This window comes from Centruroides vittatus, unplaced genomic scaffold (assembly GCF_030686945.1).
Source record: "Centruroides vittatus isolate TY-2023 unplaced genomic scaffold, ASM3068694v2 contig_728, whole genome shotgun sequence".
NCBI lineage: Eukaryota > Metazoa > Arthropoda > Arachnida > Scorpiones > Buthidae > Centruroides > Centruroides vittatus.
The window spans coordinates 95318-116211 of NW_027122465.1; the positions used below are offsets into that span (position 1 = coordinate 95318).

Consider the following 20894-nt stretch of genomic DNA (forward strand, 5'->3'; position numbering starts at 1 on the left):
TTAATGTCATTTGGGAAATTACTTGAGATTATTCAGAATGACCAGGAAAAAGTTAGAATTCTTCCATTGAGAAGTAAACTAATATTTAAGTAATGGGATATGCCTACATATATTTATATAAGTATTTAATTTGTTTAATTTTTTTAGACAACTGAAAATGTACATAGACTTGAAGGAAATTTATTCCCAATTTTGTCACGTGATATGGATCAAGTTGGTATTGTAGTAGAATATTTGAAACGTTGTTCTGATGATACAGCTCCAAAAATAAAGGTACTTTGAATAATATTACATATTTATATGTATTACTTAACATTAATATTTTTATAACAAAACTTGTGTATATTAGCAAATTCAGTCAGAAGTAGAAGCATACTTTAAAAGATCAGATTTCATATCACCAACATCAATGCTAAAGGAAGAAGAAGCTGTTATGAAATCAAAATTACAAAGTGTTTATGCAAAACTTCAGAAAGATGTTGCTTCTTATCAGATTTTAGTAGCAAACATGAATGCACTGTTTCATAATTTGAAAGAAGTAAGAATTTTATTTTTATATCTTTTATGGGATATCAATAATTTTAATTAAAACCGTATATATATTTAGTTAGATAATTTGATCGAAAAGCTACAATCAGAATACCGAACAACAGTACTATCACAGGATGCTACTCAAGCAGAAATTCAGCTTCAAAAGTTAGATACTACACATACTACAATTACAGAATTGTTCAAAAAAGTTGAAGAAGAAGCTAAAGAATTGATAAACAAGATTTCTGAATTAGAACCCTTTGATGCTGCAAGAAAAGATAAGGAAAAAATATTATATTTTATTAAAACATGTAAAGACCAATTCACTGTATTATTAGAAGAACAAAAGAAGAAAATGAAAGATAATCTTCAGATGTGCCATTTCAATGCTGAATTTAAAGATGTAATTACTTTTTAATATATATTCTTTTGATTAAAATAATTTCTATAATAATTTATTGAATTATAAATAATTAAAATTATAATTATAAGATTAAATTTTTATTTTAAAAATTAATAATAATAATCAAAATTTTAGATTAATCATGAAATTGATGATGTCCAGAAACAGTTAAAATCAATTGAAAATAGTTTTAGAGATTCTTTAGATGCTGCCAAACAAGCACTTTGGACTTTTAGAGATTTACAAAAAGGTGTTGAGGTATTATGAAATATTCTTATTTGCAAATTGATCTTCAAAATATACAATAAAAAAATATATTTTTATTTATTTTACTAGCATTTGGATCAAAAAATTAGAATTTTTATGGGAACTTTCAAATATAGCAAATCAGATAGTATTCAAAGAGAAATAGAAGCATTAAGAATAAAATGGACTTCAATTCAGGCAGAAATAAGCAAAGTTCATCATCTTATTAACATAGCTATAGAATGTTTTCAGCTCATAGAAGAAGTAAGATATTAAATTTTGTATTTGATTTCAGATAATTTTGCATAAAATTTTAATGTTTTCTAATCAAAATACTACAGTATAAATATAAATAAATTATATAAATATGCTACAAAATTATACAAAGATTTAAGAAATATTTTGATTTTTACAAAATATTTATCATTTTATAATTAATTTTGTTTTAGAGCTCATTGAAAATTGTCATTAATTACTAAATTTTTTTACATTTGTTCTATGCATCTTTCTTGACCAAATCTGTCATGAAGATGGTTTTATGTTATTAAATATGTCCTGGAAATCTTTTTCTAAATTGTAATAAACATTATTTTTCTTTAATAAAATTTTAGGCCAAAGACTGGTTTAAAGAAGGAAGTCAATTGTTAGTTACTATTGCTCGAAAATCATCATTGTGTAAGACAACTAATGATGCAGAGAGATTATTAAAAGAAGTTGAAGATTTTCTCTCAACAGGCAAAATTAAACAAGAAGAAAGATTTTATAAAATCTCAATACTTGTTCTTCAATTGTTTGGTAAGATATACACAAACTTTGCAAATATTTCAGTGCAATTAATTAGACAATAAAATTAATACTTTATTTTTATCTGAAATAAAATGTAATAATATTTTTTTTAAATAATAGAAGGAAAAACTCCTAGTATAGTTCAGCAATTGACAATAAGAAGCAAAGACATGAGTGAATCATTAGAAGTAATTAAAAAAGAATTATATAGTCTTATTGAAAATCTGAAGGCAGCTGAAGAAGAACAAGCAAAAGAACAGATTATTAAAGTAAGATATTTTAAACTTTTGACTAAGATAATGGGAACAATTTTTAAAAATGTTATTATTGATGTTTTTTGAAGTTATGTTGTGTAATATACTAAAATTTTTTAAATTATGAGTAAAAATAGTCTCATCTCTTTTATTATTTTCACAACTAAAAAAATATAAATATTAATTTCAATTAGATTATTACAACATAGTATAAACAATGTTTCTATAGAGATACAATACTGTTTGAACAAGGGTTTCTCAGGAATGTTTTTTCATTTTCCTGTTCCTGAATCCCAAGAAAAGTTAGTTGGGAAAGAGGGAAAATTGGCTCTTAAAACTCAGTAATACCCACATTGGGAAATAAATGTATTACTCACAATGCATCTTTTAGACATTTTTCCTATTTATTGCTATGTAAAGCTACATTGTGTTAAATCAGTGGTGTGCTGTCCAAGGAAGCTGTGGAAGCACCATTTCCCTTGTATTTTCTAAAATATAAATGCAATTATTTTCATATTTGAATTACTTAAAATTAATATTTTATTATAACTGCATTATGTATCTTTTAACAAATTTCTGTACTACATGTGAAAAACAATGATAAGATTGTTATTGTATATTCAAATATAAATTCATATATGCATATTCCCAATGGAAATGCTGTATTGTCAAATACAGGACAGATTCCATGATGAAAATATTTGAATCATGTAAAGCAGCCAGATTATATGCATTTGCACATGCACTTTGCAGAGCACCAACCTCACATGGTTTAGCTCGTGAATGCTAAACACCAAAATATCGTATAATGCTTCCAATGATTCTATCCACAGCCGGCACAGCTTCCCTATGATCAAATGTCACCGCACACCACTGGTTACAATATTACATGCCATTAAAAATCCATGTACGACACCAGAATCAGATAATACATAACCAGCTAATTTTAGCTTTTGTAAATCAAGCACGTCTGATCATGGGGAACAGAAAACAGTTTGTATTTACACAGAAAAATATTTATTTTCACAACCCAGGATTCAACTCAAAGTCATTTCAGGTAAACTAACTAAATCTAAGGTAGCTTATATTAATATGGCATTGGGTTATGAAAATAAATATTTATCTGTGTAGACACAAACTGTTTATTCTCCACGATGAATTGTTTCCACAAAGTGATGGCCGATACTACCAACCATATTCAATCAGTTTGTTTGTGGCTGACAATTGTGATGTACAGTAAAAACTTGTTATTTCGAAACTCAGGGACCAAAAAACCCAATTTTGAATTATGTGGGTTTGAATTAGCCAAATGTTTTTCAAATTGAAGTTTTTTTTGTAATTCTCAAATAAAATTATGACATCTTATATAATTTCACTTGTTTGTTTACAAATGTATTAATATTAGGAATTATTACTCAGTAATTTAAGCTATTTCAAAGAAAACAGTCAATTGGTGTTTATTTAATCAAAACAACAAAGCATAACCAAATTACATTCAAAGCAAGACCTGAAAATAACATATGGAAGAAGCTTAGCCATTATTACAGATTATTAATGAAAATTAAATATAAGAGATTATTTCAAGAATTCTAGGGAAATACAATTTCCCATTTTCAATTTCCAAAGATTTCAAAATGTTGGGAATTTGGAAACCCTCATTTGAACTATAAAAGCTACCTTGAAATAACCATTAAAAAGTTTTTATTATACATTTCTCACAAACTGTTATATTCCAAAATTATAGTTCATCTCACAAACGTAACACAAACTATTTTTCTATATACTGTAATTTATATTAATACAAATTATAATTTCTTTAATGAAAGATCATTTTAATCTTCAAAGCAAGAATATATATTAAAAGATTCTTGCTTTGAATATTTAATTCAATATAAAAATATTTTCAGAAAAAATAATATTTTAACAGTTTAAAGTGATGAAAAATAGATCAAAATGATATTGAAAATCTTTTACTTGTGAAATTACTGCTGAAGATATTATACAAGGTCTGATCAAAAAGTATCTGACCTGAGGTCAGGGAAAAATGTGTATGTATCTGTTAGATTCATACATTAGTCCCTTTCAAAATAGGCTCCTTTTGAGTTCACATACTTCTTCCAACAGTGCTTTCACTGTTGGAAGAAGTAAGCATTTTTCAAAGTCATTTATCAGGATCTCTATCACATGCTTTATTGCATACTAATGCCATAAATCATCTTTGCATCCTAAAATTTCTTTCTTTGAATATCATCTTTAGTTTGGGAAAAGAGCCAAAAGTCGGCTAGAGCTATATCTAGGGAGTAAAGAGGCTGCTGAATGTGTGCAATACCATGTTTTGCAAGGAATGTCTGGATGAGATATGATCTGTGGGCCAGAGCATTGTCTTGTTAAATGCTGTTAGATATAAGAGATCACAGCATCTCATAGGTGATGTAAAACAGTCAGATAGTACTCCTTTGTCATAGTTTGTACTGTACAGTACATGAGGGGCATACTCCTGATGAACTATGCTCTAGTGGTAAAAAAAAATCATCACCACCTTTACATTGCTGCATGATTACTGTTTCTTCTTTGGCTGTGGAGACCATAGCACTTTTCACTGGAATGATTGTACCTCTATTTCAGGGTCTTACGTATAGACCTAGGTGTCATCTCTGGTTATAATCTTCATGAAATCAGGATCTGTCATGTTCTTCCATTTTCACTTAATCACCACTACACTGTCACAGCTTCCCTAAAGGATGGCCAAGAAAAAAGTGCTTTCCTGTGCACAACACCACACCAATTGCCCTGCGCACCCAACCACTTTCATACAAGCATTCACTCATCTTCCAATTCCCTACCTATTCTGCCATTCCTCTCAAAAGTACTCCCCAAGTAAACATTCTCTAACCTGCTTTATCATCACACCATTTAGCTGTATCTTGCACTCCCTCATTTGCCATCTCTTTCAAACACTAAAACTTTTGTTTTCTCTCAACTTATTCTCAATGCCATTTTTTTACAGCTCTCAAGATACTGCAGTTAACCTTGGTTTCTACAAGTAAAACAGTATCATCAGTATACAATAGGCAATTGAATTCTCACCACCCACTTTCACACTGATTTGCTATTCTTTCTACTGTCTCACATATTTGTCCAAGTACAAGTTGAATAACCAGGGAGACATCACACATACTTTCATTCTCATCCAGACAATCCTGTCATTAATGCATTCATAAGATTTAATACAATTTTTAAGACAGGGACTAACATAGAGACGCACTCCATGTTTGCCAAATTTTCTTATAGAAACACCAGAAGATACATGTAAAAAACTCTCCCACTCATTCAAGCACTTACTCTTACATTTTGTTTCAAATGCACACAATACATCCATCTTTCCTTCATGCATCACATTCAACAGCTGTTGCTCTTTCAACATAGACAGATCCTGAACATTCCATATACTGAATCTCACCTCATCTTCACATCTTTTAACACGACGCACAGAGGCCTCTTTCCACACTATTCCATTTTTAACGAAAGCTCTTTTTTTGGGGGAAGGGCTAACAACCCCTTAGTCTGACCCAGGGCAAATCAACATAGGGACTAATAGGACTTAAGCCCTGAACCCCCAAGTATCAAGGACCCAAAAATTGAATTATTATAATAAATTTTTAATACATTTTTATTAATTCCATTAATTTCATAAATAAATGTATTTCAACTATGATTTTGATGTTATTAAAATTTTAAACCCCAATTTAAAGATTCTTAATCTAACAAAAAATGGTCTCCATTGGACTTCATTAAGCCCTAGGCCCCAAAAAACCTAAATCCGCCTCTGGTCTGACCTCTCACCAGCAACCTTTCTGACATGTGTGACCCTGCCAGTAGCCATGGCTACCACTGGTTAAGCCCTCAGGGTCATTGAGGCACACAAACCCCACCATCATGATAAGGTGGAGACTTAATCACTAATGCAACAATAACAGCATAAACTGTGTTATCGTCACATAAACTGAGATAGCTGCATGTCTAATGCATCTATCTCAGTTGTCAGTTGCCTGACAGTGACTGCAGGGTAAGACAGGCTCACCAAAATTCACACAAATACAGTTGGGTCTAAGGTCACATGATGACATAATCTCCCCAGCTTGCAAAGGAAAAAAAATAAGATCAGAGGCTTTCTGATCAGACCTTGTATATTATTTGATGATGATAATAATAATAATAAATAAATATTCAAATTATACATTTTTTTAATTGTTTAACCTGTTTTTTTAATGTTAAATTTAATAAAACCAGAGTTTTCTCTAACTGCAGTCTTATTTACTTACTCTACCTAATGTTACCAGTTCATTATTCTTAAAATGTAAGTTAAGTTAAAAAATTTTAATAATTTAAATTTAAATGAAATGGTTAAACAAATTATTATGAAATATTGTTATTTATTCAATAAATTTCTAAGTATTTCTTGATCATAATATTAGAATCAAAAAAATTTATTTAAAAGAAAATAATTAAAATTATATTAATAAACATTTTTATTTTTTAAAAAAAGTGTTTATTCGTATACTTTTAATAATTTTTAATATTAATCTTTTAAGAAAAATAAGCATTATTTAAGAAATAAAAATAGCATTTTAAATAAATTATTTTATTTTTAATTTTTCTAACAGGATATCAAGGCTGAAGCTTCAAGACAATTTCATTCAGAATTTTCAACAATTATTCATAAACCAATTGAAATTTCTGAAAAACAAGTCACAACAATTCATACATCTTCTCCAAAAATTATTAGAAAGGAGATAATTGAAAGTCCAAAACTTCAAAGACGGACAATTAATGGAAAACCTCCTATATTCACAGTTCCCTTAAATGATAGCCAAGTGCAAGAAGGATCAAAATTTGTATTTTATTGTCAAATTGAAGCCGGCCATAATCCTATAGTAGGTTACAGAAATTTATTCAAAATATACATAAACCATTCTCAAATATTTTGGATAGAATCTTTTTAATGTTACTGTACACCAGTGGTTCTCAATTCGTGGTTTGCGAAACACGGGTGCTCCGTGAAGCCACTTCAAGTGTTATGTGAAAAAACAAATATACAATTAAAAATTGTTGCATAAGAAAAATCAATATAATGTAAAATAATTTTTGTATGGGAATGTAATTAGCAAACACCAATGTTGTCATCTACTAGACCGAGTGTGCTTGATTTCAAAAATGTTTGCCACCCCTGCTTTAAAGCTGATGTATCATAACTGTTCCGTGGAAAACAATGTGAAAGTTTAGTGTTTCCTGACTTCAAAAAGATTGAGAACCACTGCTCTATACTATATTGCAATTTGAAATTTATTGTTTAATTGAATTGAATTTTTTTAAATAAAAATCTTAATGGTGGAATAATGGAATCTAAATGGAACTTTTAATTTTACATTATTTAAGTAACTTATTTTAAAATATTACTTGAAATAGAAAAGTAATATTTTCATTTTTTTTTAATTATATTAAATTTTATCTTATAAAAAATAAATGTTCTTAAAAAAATTTTGCAAAATTCTATAATTTTAGTCACTTGCATTTATGAGACAAAATGTTACTTATTTTTTATTTTTATTTAATCATTTAGGTTAGATGGTATAAAAATGATATGTTGATTTATAATAATCCTGACTATGCAATTGGTTTGGAAAACAATATTTGCACTTTAACTATTGAAGAAACTTTACTTGAAGATTCTGCAGTATATACATGCAAAGTTGAAAATGAATTTGGTAAAGCAGAAAGTAGTGCTCATTTACATGTAAAAGGTTAGTAGAAATTAATTAAAAATTTACAAATTGTTCTGGTTTATTGAAATTCACCTCATCTTCAATTTTTAAAGAAACCAGACCTCGTATTGAACCACCTCACTTTACTAAAGAATTGGAGCCTGGTAAAGTTAAAGAAAGAGAATCATTTAAATTTATGTGTCAAGTCACTGGAAATCCTTTACCACTTGTCTCATGGTATAAGAAAGATGTCTGTATTGATAGTTCACCTGATTATATTATCATCTTTAATAATGGATTTTGTCAGCTCCATATAAAAGAAGCCCATCTAGAGGATGAAGGATGTTATTCTTGTCGAGCAACAAATAAAGCTGGACAAGCTGAATGCAGTGCTACATTAAATATCATTTGTAAATAAAAGTTTTTATTACTTATTAACTTTTAAAATGTACATTTATTAAATTATATATATATATGTATTTTCAGCTTTATTTCCCATTGAAGCTCCAGCATTTTTAATTCCATTATCAAATGTCACAGTAAGAAGTGGTCATAATTTACATTTAGAATGTCAAATCCGTGGCTATCCATCTCCAATTCTAACATGGTCTCATAATGGAGTAATATTAAAGGAAAATAGCAATACTAGGGTAAATATCTAAAAGATTTTTTCAGAATTACAAGAAAATGTATTTGTATATATCTTTAACTTAATCATATAAATAAATTTCCATAACATTAAATATGTGCAAATAAATAAATTTTTTATATAAGGTTTCAAATAACAAATACAATTATGTAATACAGTAAAAATTTGCCATTTATTTTGTTGACAAGACTATGTCTCGTCTCTAAAATTGCACAGCTGTCAATGGCTGCACACCTTCGAGGTATGAAGGAGTACATGTCAGAAGTTGCAATTTGGCACAGAGTATTTGGTGCCCAAATCATGTGCACAGAAAATAAACCAGACTTGTAGATAGTCATGGGACCAAGAACTGCATCAAAAGAAAATATGAAATGCTGAGGCTGTTTCTACAAACAGGCACAAGTGCGAGACTTGCACATGCATTGCTTGTGCTCTCCGAGACATAGTCTCATCCCAAAAATGGTTTTGCATTTTACTTGTTAAGATTTATATGTATATTTGTAGTATGGACTCAGGGCTCTTTTTCTGAAAAATTACTGCTGGTATGCATTTGTAATGACTAAAAATAAAGTTATGTGTTAGTGTAACAATAAATAAAAACAGTGTTTAATACTACTAATTATTTATTTTTTCTTTTTAATTGTACAAGTTTATAATGTAGTATTTACAGTATTTTGTGTATAATTTGGCTGCACTTTCTTCTGTGTTTCTTGTTTTGGATTTAGTGTCATTTGCTAAATGGTGCTGTTTTAATAACCATGTGTTTTTCACCTATATCTCTTTCAAAATATTATCATTCACACTTCTCTAAACCTTGTTTTTTGACAGGAGTTTAATGGCAACAGACAATTACCTGACAATATTACATGTTCAACAACAGATGGCCTGCAACAAATGGGTCCATGCCTCCATTTACTTTTGACATTAGATCCAATTGGCCCAGTTCATTTCATTCATTTTTATCATGCCAGTACCAGACTTCTTGCCTGAACTTATAGAATGTTTCTTACTATTCAACTGCCAGTATTATGTACAGGCTATCATACTTTTTATGCTATCTGCTGGTACAGCATTCCAGCTGAAAAAATAGCCCTGACTATAATGATATATTTCAAGAAAGATTTTTATAAAACTGTTTATGACTTTTTAACTATGAACTGTACTTCATAACAGTGATTTTATTTAATTTGTAATATAATTATATTATTATTAAAAAATAACATATTGTATTTGTATTGTAACATTATTGTATGTAATATTTTATTGAAACAATCAAAACCTTTGCAGCTTCGTTTTGATCAAAATAAAGCTGTACTAGAGAAGCCAATTGCTACTCTTAAGGATTCTGGTACATATACTATCACTGCTAGAAATCTTGCAGGAGAAGCCATTTCATCTAGTTATGTCAGCATTAAAGAAAAATTAATATTAGAAGCTTCGTGAGTTTATGGTTATTAATTTTTCATATTATATTCTGTTGTATTAAAAAAACTGAAATTGTAAAATATATTACCAATTACTTAGTGATTCAGATGCAATATCTGATACAGACATTGTTAAACCAATTATTAAAGAAGCTTTGGAAAGTCAGCAAGTCTACATAAATGGCTGTATTCAGTTGGATTGTGTGATCATTGGAAATCCAGAACCTGAAGTAAGGATTATTATTTTATAATACAGTAATTAAATTTAAACAGAAATATTAATGATTGTTCCTTTAACATGATATTTAACTTTATGTATAAAATCCATTAAATTTTTTATGTCATATAAATTAGTGAATGTGATATATCTTTAATTTATTATTAAGATTCAAATAAAAATGTAGAAATAATGATAAAATTACAAATAAGGTATTACTACTAAACATAGGCATCTAAATATATTTATTTACATTTAATTTTTTTTAAAATAAATGATAAGTCAGTTTGAATTATTATTTATTAGAAGTGTAAATTGTTTTTAATAATTCTATTGTAGAGCTTCATTAAATTAGTTTTATTAGCTTTCGAAAGGTTATTCAATATCTAATTAAATTAGTAATTTTATAGTAATCACAAATACATCAATATTTGCTGTCATTATTTTAAGTTAAAATATCTAATACATTAGGTAAACTTTTTAATTTTTGAGTTATAAAAGAATAAAGATTTAACACATCGAATTAATACAGATGCGAAATGCCTACTTTGCATATAAATTTTATTGCATTGTAAATTAGACTTAGAACCAGTTGCAAGATGATCAATCTTCTAGAAAGGTATTCAAAGCTGTCATACTCATGTCACACTTATGTAAAATGATTGTCATATATTGTTAAATTCAAGTTGCAGTTACAAATTTTTTTCATCTAATCCATTTTGTATTAAAAAAATATTTTGGGAGATTAATAATTTAATAATAAATCATCTTGTTTGATCATATAATATACATAAAGTTATCTATACCAATATTTTATTTCATACAAGCAATAGAAAAATCAAAACAATTTTTCAATGTTTTATATATGTAAATATACATTCATTTAATATGATTATTATTAGCAAATAAGCTGTATCTGTATTTAAAAAAAAAAAATAAAAATAACAGAAATCGGTTTCTAGTTTAACATTAATTTCCAATCAAAATCTCAATTACGTAATAATTATTTAATATATTGATATTTATTCAATTCAACAAATTAAACATATGCAAACATGTAAAAAAATACCACTATAATATTCCAGCAAAGTATTCCTGTTGTGTCCCATGCTTTGAATTATATTCTTTTTTATGTTTTCTTTGTGGCCATTCAACATAGTCAAAAACATTAGTTGTTTGATTTAAACACACATTGCTGGAATGTTATGGTGGTGTTTTCTTACATTAAGCAAAAATGAATATTAATGAAGATGTTAATTGAGATTTTTATTGGACTTCAATGTTAAATTGTTAGGAATAACTGAATGTTTATTTCAATTCACTTTTTTAAAAAAATGATACAACATTTCAGAAGTAATGCATTTATTAAATATTTTATACTGTAAATCTTAGATTTTTATTTATAATGTATTTATGATAAAATTAATCTCATTTCAATAATAAATCTTATAATTAATTACTATCAAATTTTATGATGATATAAAATTTTTTTAGGTAATCTGGTATCATAATGGAAAACCAGTTAAAGAATCTGATAAACTGAAATTGCTTTTTGAGGGTGATAGATGCTCATTAATCCTCAAAGATATTAGTTTAAGTGATGCTGGAAGTTATAGGTGTGTGGCAATTAATCCTGCAGGAGAAGCATCTAGTGAATGCACCATATCAGTAAAATGTATGTATTTATATTTATAGTTTGTGCTAGTGATTTTTTTTTAATCATAAATATCAAGAATGTTAGAATATTTAAAAATTAATGAAGATTTATATTTCATTTAAAATGTAAATATAAAAATAGATTTTTGTTTTGCCAAAATACAAATTTTTAAAAAGAAAATAATTTACGTAAAATATACAGTGATGTATCAAAACTCTGGGTGTCAAAAAATGTATATTAATTAACTCTTTTAATGATAACTTTGTTGTTGATGATCTAATTTTCATTCAGAATTCAGAATTTTTTAATTTTGAAAATACACTATATTTTTTGTTTAAATATAATGATTCTGTAAATTATATTTGGAAAATCTAAGTATTCCTACATTCCTTGTAAAATATTGGCTTGAACTTAGAGCACCTAAACTTAAATTACAGTATATTTGATGTTTATGATACTTAAATGCTAATTTACATGTATATTTGAAAATTCAGACAGGGTCTAGCTCCAATTAGTTCAGATTTTCAATCTTTCACTGTAATATATTTTCATTAGATTTTAATTTTCTGTTTCTAATTTTATTGTCTTCATTACAGTGGTCTTATTATAGTCATTTTACAGTACTAAATGTTACCACTTTATCTCGAAACTAAACTGTAAAAAATTTATACTGTATACAATGTTTCTAACTTTAAAATCTATAGTTCTCATGAAAGAGGACAGCAGTCTTTGATATACAAAAATGACAACTCCGTCTTTTATATTAATTTTTATACCAAAAACAAACCTCACTCAAGAAAATGATAACAAAATAAAAATTTAGTTCTTTGATTGAAGGTTTGTTTGACATGAAAATAACAGGACAACGATTTTTGATTAAAAGTAAAATTTCCTCTCTTCACAAAGGTTATAATCCTAGCATAGGACTCTGGTATAAAAGACTGATTGGTGCACTATACCAGCCAATTGGGTTAAATTTGCTTAATTGGCTGGCCATATATATTGATGCTTAATTATTTGATATATTACTGATGTAATAACATTTATTTTATTCATATGGTCAGTCAATAATATATTCTCACTAGTGACTATAATTTATATAACAAAACAAATCACTGTAGTTTACAAGAAAAATGGATATATATTTAGTGAGTTTAAAACTTTATATTCAGATTCTGCTCAAGTGCTGTATCCATTTATCCTGTAAACTACAGTTTATTCTGTTACATTCATAAGTAATGTGTTGTGCAAAGATTCAGTCTAACAGAGAAATGGGGCAAACTGTATTGTATGGAGGTTACTTGTAGTTTTAAAATTATCTGTTACATAACAACAAAGCCATTTGTTGAATGAATATATATAATTCATTGTAGTTAATAAATTTTTGTACTATCATCTAATTCTAAATCCTAAATAAATATTAATTTCCATCACTAGTTTTAATTTCTTGCCCTCTGTGGATATTCAAGGCTTTTCATATTTGCTAAAAGACTGCCTAAATCTTTGTTACTTTTTCTTAAATAATATAGGTATTGCTCCAGCCTCTACAAAGCCTTTTGTTTTTGCTAAACTCCACAAATATAGAAATTAAGATTACTAGTGGAGAAACTTACAAGACCTCACAGAAGGAATTTCCCCTTGCGTAACATCGCACACCAGAGAAGGCAATGGAGAACCACTTTGATTGTAACTTCCCCCAGGATACATCTTGGTGCCTTACTAACCACTTATTAACCTGCGCCAGGTGCTTGCCGACATCAGGATTTCTGATATGGCACACAGAGAGAGAGAGTGGAGAAAAGTCACTCTCCACATACCTTCTGAATAATAATTTCTCAATACATTTTGCTTTTTGTGATTTTATCTTCCGACTGTTGGTAGAATTTTCCTTACAATACATTGTCTCTGAAGAGAGAACTAATTTCAAATAATTTGAAATAAATTTCATGAGATCTAATAGAAGTTGGATGTTTTGTTTGTATTTTCAGCAAATTCTCCTCCAGCTATTCATATATAAACATAATTTTTATAGTCAAATATGATTGCTAATAGAATCTTTATTAAACAATGTATAAAATGTTTGATATACAACTATACCGATTATCTAAATCTAACATGTTCCTGAAAATGATTTCAATGTCAAGAGTTTTCCATTATTTCATACAGGAAAACAATCCAACTTAGTTCTGGTTCATTTGAATAAGTGTAACCATTTTCTCAAATGACAATAAAATGTTGCAAAATAACCTATTTACCTATTACACCATGTCTTTATCATGATTGTAAACAAATAAATGAGAACATTAAAGGATCTGTCTGAATTCAGTAATGCAACAAATAAAATTTCTAATAGGACTAATGAACAAATTTAAGTAGTGGACCTGTTGTAATGAACTGTTAAAAATAAGCTCATAAGATTGCATTTGAAATTTTGTGATAAAAATCACTAGGAGTTGTCTGTATATGATGTCATGCCTCATGCAGAAGGGGGTAGTTCAGAATGTGACAATGTTATAAAGAGGAGGAGATGTAAAACATGACATCACAAGGATCATTTATCATTAATCAGTATCACACATGCTTTTTTAACATGTCATCTTAAATAAATTTAAGTACAAAAAAATTTTTTAAAGAACACTGTGAAAGATAGCAAAAAGTAAATGTGTACAGTACATACAGTAAGTTTACTGTGACTATAATAGATTGCACAATCACTTTACTGTGGTTCGTAACACACAATGTCTGTTACTATAATAGTGTAGAATATACATTACCTTCTCACTTTATGTTAGGCTAAGTAACATTATGAAATTGTTATGAAGCCATAGGTCACCTTTGTTTCTAATATCTGTTGAGTTAAACAAACTAATTTTGTATATATGTAAAACTTTGACATCCATCAGGACTGAGACTAAGCACATTAGTATATTTATAAGTTTGTGCAGGCTTGTTAAAAATGTTTATTGAATTTTTTAACAAATTCAAAGTATATTTTCAGAATATTACCAAAGTAAAAAGAAATATAGAGAAGACACTCAATTATGTTCTCTAAATCCATAGAGTACAACACTTCTCATGGACTGAAGGGAAACAACTTTTGAATTCGTTGGGAATGTAATGCAGATGAATGCTGATAGCATAGACATGACAGAACAAAGCATTCCCATGGGCACGTCTCTAACACTCATATTGTGTCAATTGAAAAATGCCTTACATTGTAGTAAAACTAAAATTTTAATTAATTTGCTGGCAAATTATTTTTTTCTCAAGGGTTTGTAATTGTTATGTAGTGTTTTATTTTTATACAAATGTTATGTAATAGATTTGAACATACACTTCATTAATTAGTAAATCATTTTATTTTCATTATAATAACGCAAAGGCTTTATTGGGTGAGGTGAGCTTGTCATAATGTGGCAATGAGTGACATGGGAAGGAAGAAGTTAAAAATATGGACCTTAGCATGACATCATTTATGGATGGTCCCCTAAAACTGAACAACTGTTAAGAATGCAAACATGAAGTCACTAAACAAATGAAAACAGATGCTGTAATCAAAATTATTCCTTACTTCCCACTTTTACTGTAGTGACTTTTCAATTTTTCTCACAAATGCTCTTTGAAGAAATTTGTAATACTAGGATTATTTGATTCAGATATTGTGATAAGAACTAAAAAAAATTATTAACTGTAGCAGGAATTCAGATACTAGGATATGCTTATGTATTTATATTTTATTAATTATAAATTGTTTTGCAAAATATTTAATTAATATATTTATGAAATTAAGAATAGTTATTAAAAATTATTTAATGATTTCATATTATAAAAATAAATAAATATATATATTTATTTTTTTTCAACAGCTGACTCACCAAGTCATAAAATGTAAGTAATAATGCCATATTAATCAAATTAAAAAGCATTTATAAAAATTTCATTTACTTAAAAAAAAAATATATTTTTAATAATAATATTTCTGAAGAGTAGACCTATGATTAGAAAATATATTAATTTAAACGGTATATTAATGCTGTAAAGAGTTATTCTGCAGTTATTTGAAACAAAAAAAATTAAATATCTTGTGTAGAAATCCTTTACATTATTTTGAAAGTTATTGCTCTTTACTTAAACAGTTATAAAGAATTTAGAGTGTTAGAAGAAAGAATTACCTCTCCTAAATTTGTACAACTTTTGGAAGACATAACACTGTCAAAAGGGAAAAACATGAAACTTCAATGCAAAGTTATTGGAGAACCCGAGTTAACCATCTTTTGGTATAAGGATGGGCAAAAATTACACAATTCTAGCAAATATAAAGTAAGATTTAAAATAATAATCAAATAGAAATATGTAAATGAATTTTACATATAACAATATATACTTTTTAGATTGATAACGATCATAAAACTGGACATCTTTCTTTGACAATATATGATGTTAATCAGAGTGATGAAGGAAAATACGTTGTTCAAGCATTGAATAAATATGGTGAAGCAAAATGTTACTGTTCCATACTTGCATCATCTCCTAAAGTGTCGCAAAAGCCTATTGTTCCGGAAATACCACCAAAATTTCTTATCTTACTACGGAATACTCATGTCATAAAGGGACAAGAAGCAAAATTTGATTGTTTAATTAGTGGAACACCAAAACCTGCAGTAAGTAATCATGCACAATGAGTCCTTTAACTCAAAGTGCTTCTGGCTTTGTACAAGTAATTACAAAATTATGAATAAAATGTAGCAAAATCAATCTTTCAAATGTCTATCTTTCAGGTAACATGGTATTTTGAAGACAAGCCACTCAGCAGAAGTGAAAATTATATTATTACTGAAGATGGCCATCGGCAGTCATTAGTAGTTCTTAATACTTCTGACAAAAACAGTGGAAGATATAGTGTAACAGCTGAAAATAACAGTGGAAAAGCTACTTCTTCTGCATATTTAACTGTTGGTAATTAAGATTTCCTATTAATTTCTTTATTATAATAACCCTCATATTCTATTCAATATTTAGTGTTAAATTTCTGTTAATAAATATTTTACACTAAATTAAAACCAAAACTTGCAATTTCTAATAACAACAGTGTCAAGAACACTTAGTCTGGTTTTTATATTGAATTTTCAATGAGTACTTTCACTTTAAAATTATCCCCAAAGAGAAAGTATATTTCTTTGAGAATAAGGAAAGTATAACTATATCCTTAAAAACTTAGGAATAACTAGACAATTATTAATTGTGTAATTTTTAATTTTAGAATCTCCCACCAAATCAGTTTGGAATGGCATTGAAGAAAGGTACAGCAATTTTATTTTATAGATATTTGTTTAAAATATAAAATTTCATAATTACATAAATTACTTGCACAAGTTTTATTTTCCTATAAAATGAGCTATTCTTTACTTTTAAAATGTCATACTTTATCTTATAAGCATTATTATTATTTCTCAAATAGATATAGGAAAAGGAAGTAAACTTGATAATTTTTAATATATGCTAGTTAGTTAACATATTTTTACAGAAAAATAAATCTAAGTAAAAACAAAATAGCATGTTTATAATAGCTAGTCATTTCTTTATATATTCATTCCTTTGTTGTTTATTTTACACAAGCAGTTGCATTATACATTATGCAAAATTATTGTCATTATATGATAATCTGTAATAAAATTTAATGTTTGCTTTTTAGTTTAAATAAAGGTGTGATTGAAGCCTGTAAATTTGAAAAAGAGCCATACACTCGTTTTCTCATATTTTGGAATAGTTTATAAAATGTGAATGTTCCAATATGATGAAAAGAAATATATGAGTTGATTAGCTTGTACATTCTTCAGAAGTATATATTTTCATTAACAATATAAATTTTGGAAGAACAAACTTGGGTTTTATTGCCCAACAGTAATAGCCTGATTCTTCAATGATAATTAAGAAAGTTTTAGCAATAAGAATTTCAGTTCTAAACTTTTTTTATTATATAATTAAATTATCTTCCACAGATTTTTTTCTTAATTTCAAAATCAAAATGACATTATCCTCCTTACTTTCAAAGTGTGTGTGTTTCAGATCCAATGAGAGGGGAAAAAAAAAAATACAAAGAAAAAAATTTTACGGCAGAAAGTTTAAATGAATTTAAAAAAGTTATCATATACTTTTTTACTTGAATTGTATAGTTGAACTTCTTAAATTACATTAAGCAAGCTAATTTCTTTAAGTTTTAGGATTATTCAAATTTAAAGTACTAAAACTTTGAAATAAAATTGTGCTCAGAATTAATTAATAAAAGTTTGAATCTTTTTTGATAAAAAAAAATAAATTTTATTACATGATCTTTATTTATTATTATTAAGAATAAGTATTACATAATTAGACATTAATCTTAATTTAAATTTCATGCTCTCTAATATGCAAATTTAGTGACACATTTAAAACCAGTAAAGAAAATTGTTATTTTTTTAAATCAAAATTGCATATAAAAACCAATTATGATCAATAAACATCATTAATAATATCTCATACAAGTTTACCTGATTCAGTCACATGAAAAACCACACAAAGATTGGAAACAGGTCAAAATAGATTCGTGTGTCAAGAAACTCACATATTCAATCAAATAATTTCAAGAATACAACAGTAAGTTCTTGACTTTCGACTAGTCTTTTGGAGGATTCACTGAAATTGTTGCTTTAAGACAACATCTCATGTAAAAATGTTTTTCATTAATTTTTCAATATACATTCTATACATTGCTCCCTTAAATCATTCTCACAAGAGTTTATTTGATTCAGCAGTAGTAGTAATTGTAACTCACATCAGTGGGCCAATGTTCTTTTTAAAGTTGAGTTGAATCTCAGTTTATAGACTAATTCATAATATATTTTCATGTGGTGAGAATAAAAGATCCAGAAGTTTGTGTTTGCAGGATTTCAGAATCTTGACATAGCAGATATAATATTCTTGAGTTGTACAACTTTTTATTGACAGTAGTGTCTCAGAAAAGCAATTGTATGCTAACAAACACTGTTGGGATTCAGGGCCAGTGGCACAGTGTTTCAGGGTCCAGGGCAATTTGGGAAAAAAAGGTCAAACCATACCTTTAAAGAATGGAAAGAAATTTGTTGTCTTCAATGAACATTCCCTACAATGATGATGATAATTATATTCTGTTCTAATTGTCTGTAACTGATGACATTTCATATTGCAGTTTAGTATCCTATGCTATTAGTTATTACAATAATACTCAAATTTATCAAAAAAGATTTCTTGTAATAATAGATTTTATTAAATACAATTATCATAATAAGACTAAAAAAAAATTATTATTTTAGAACTTTAAATTAGCATATAAGTCAAAATTAAATTATAATACTTTTTAAAATACACACACAATTTTTATTAATCTGTATATTAAAAAAAACTATATAATAATCATTTTATAGAATTTTCTCTAAAAATTTAGATTAAAATTTATTATATTTTAAATATTTTCAGAAAAACAAGTCAAAAAACATTACTTTCTCAAAGCAATTTTACTAACAGAACACTGCATCAAGAAAGCAATCTGTTTGAACTTCATCAAACTACTTCAGTAGGGTACCATGAAGAAATTCAAAAGGTATCATAATTTTATGCCTTTATTTTAATGAAATTTTCAATTATTGTTTTACTATTATAAGAAAATAAAAATAATTTTGTAAATTAAAAACTTTCATTTTTTTAAAATTCAAGTTTTTTTAGAATATTCAAAACTAGACCTGTTATGTATCTATTATAAAGTATCTTACTTAACTGACACAAGAAGCTAGAAGAGCATAATAAACTTTAATAAATTAATATTTTCCAGGCAAATTTTGATGTTTCTAAACTCAATCACACAGCAATAAGTGCTACTGAAACTGCCACAGTTTCTTACGGTCTTTCTTCCAGAAGGATTCCACCAACAGTTTCTGTTAAACCGAGCAAATCTCTTCCTCCAAAATTTGTGAAACCGGTAGAATGTGCAGTAGTAGAAGTGGGAGAAGATATCATTCTACAAGGCCAAATTGAAGGTTCTCATATATTATTAAATTTATATATTAAAAGTAAAAAACTAAATCAAATTATATATTTTTATTATTAGGTTATCCAGAGCCTAGTGTAACATGGTCATTAGGTGATAAAGAAATATTCCCAAAATCTGGATTATCTATTTCGTTTTCTGATAACGTAGCTGCGTTGAAAATTTCTAAAGCAACAGAAAGAGACAGTGGTAGATACACTTGTACGGCGTCTAATTCGGCCGGTGTCGCTTCCAGCACTGCCGACGTTATTGTGAGACGTAAGTCAAATTTATTACTAATAAAAAAAAATATATATTTAATTCTTACTGACACTAAAAATTTTGTAGCTCACAGAAATCCTCCAAAATTCGTCCATCCTCTTCAGCCGTGTCTCTTTAAATCCGGAGATCGCGTCCAACTAGATGTAGAAGTTATGGGTACTCCACTTCCGCAAGTAAAATGGTATCATAATGGAACTTTAATAACAGATTCTATCTCATTTTATACAATGTCTGAAGGTACCAAACATTCTCTGGTGATTCCAAATGCAACATCTGATCATTCTGGGAAATTGACAGTAAAGGCAATCAACGCAGGAGGAGAAGCCCAATGCACAGTCGATCTGATCCACGTGGACAATGCATCTCTGGTAGGAAAAGCTGTATCCTACAGAGAGATGTCTGTCGTCCAGCAAACCGAAAAAGTAACCTTAACTTCAGAAAAATAACTTGATTTAAATTTTTGTATAAACTTTTTTCACACTAACAGTCTTCATTAACTTGGGAACAGTTGGTGCTATATATTTTTCTAATGATTAATATACAAATTTGTTATTTTTGTTATAAAATAAAGCGCTATAAAGTAAGATTCGTATACATACGATTCTAGTTGCAATGTTAAAATGTAAATTTATGGATAAAAATATC

General features: G+C 27.7%; 2 protein-coding genes across 2 annotated transcripts in view; one reads left to right on the plus strand and one right to left on the minus strand.

Annotated features, from left to right (window-relative positions):
• Positions 1-18625, minus strand: part of LOC136980872 (uncharacterized) — a 38554-nt gene extending 19929 nt beyond the window's left edge. Inside the window, exon 1 of the mRNA XM_067277072.1 lies at positions 18457-18625. The gene's annotated coding sequence lies outside the window, so the exon portion shown is untranslated. The remainder of the gene's footprint in view (positions 1-18456) is intronic.
• LOC136980870 (coiled-coil domain-containing protein 141) overlaps positions 1-20833 on the plus strand; it is a 47277-nt gene extending 26444 nt beyond the window's left edge. Inside the window, exons 14-36 of the mRNA XM_067277070.1 lie at positions 148-273; positions 350-538; positions 608-934; positions 1070-1192; positions 1271-1444; positions 1792-1975; positions 2087-2235; positions 6885-7154; positions 7841-8021; positions 8096-8392; positions 8469-8632; positions 9919-10070; positions 10156-10285; positions 11767-11947; positions 15796-15817; positions 16066-16249; positions 16321-16590; positions 16708-16885; positions 17190-17229; positions 19421-19544; positions 19773-19977; positions 20049-20246; positions 20316-20833. Coding sequence (XP_067133171.1) covers positions 148-273; positions 350-538; positions 608-934; positions 1070-1192; positions 1271-1444; positions 1792-1975; positions 2087-2235; positions 6885-7154; positions 7841-8021; positions 8096-8392; positions 8469-8632; positions 9919-10070; positions 10156-10285; positions 11767-11947; positions 15796-15817; positions 16066-16249; positions 16321-16590; positions 16708-16885; positions 17190-17229; positions 19421-19544; positions 19773-19977; positions 20049-20246; positions 20316-20695 — 4248 coding nt within the window. The 3' untranslated portion in view covers positions 20696-20833. The remainder of the gene's footprint in view (positions 1-147; positions 274-349; positions 539-607; positions 935-1069; positions 1193-1270; positions 1445-1791; positions 1976-2086; positions 2236-6884; positions 7155-7840; positions 8022-8095; positions 8393-8468; positions 8633-9918; positions 10071-10155; positions 10286-11766; positions 11948-15795; positions 15818-16065; positions 16250-16320; positions 16591-16707; positions 16886-17189; positions 17230-19420; positions 19545-19772; positions 19978-20048; positions 20247-20315) is intronic.
• Positions 20834-20894: the final 61 nt, after the last annotated feature.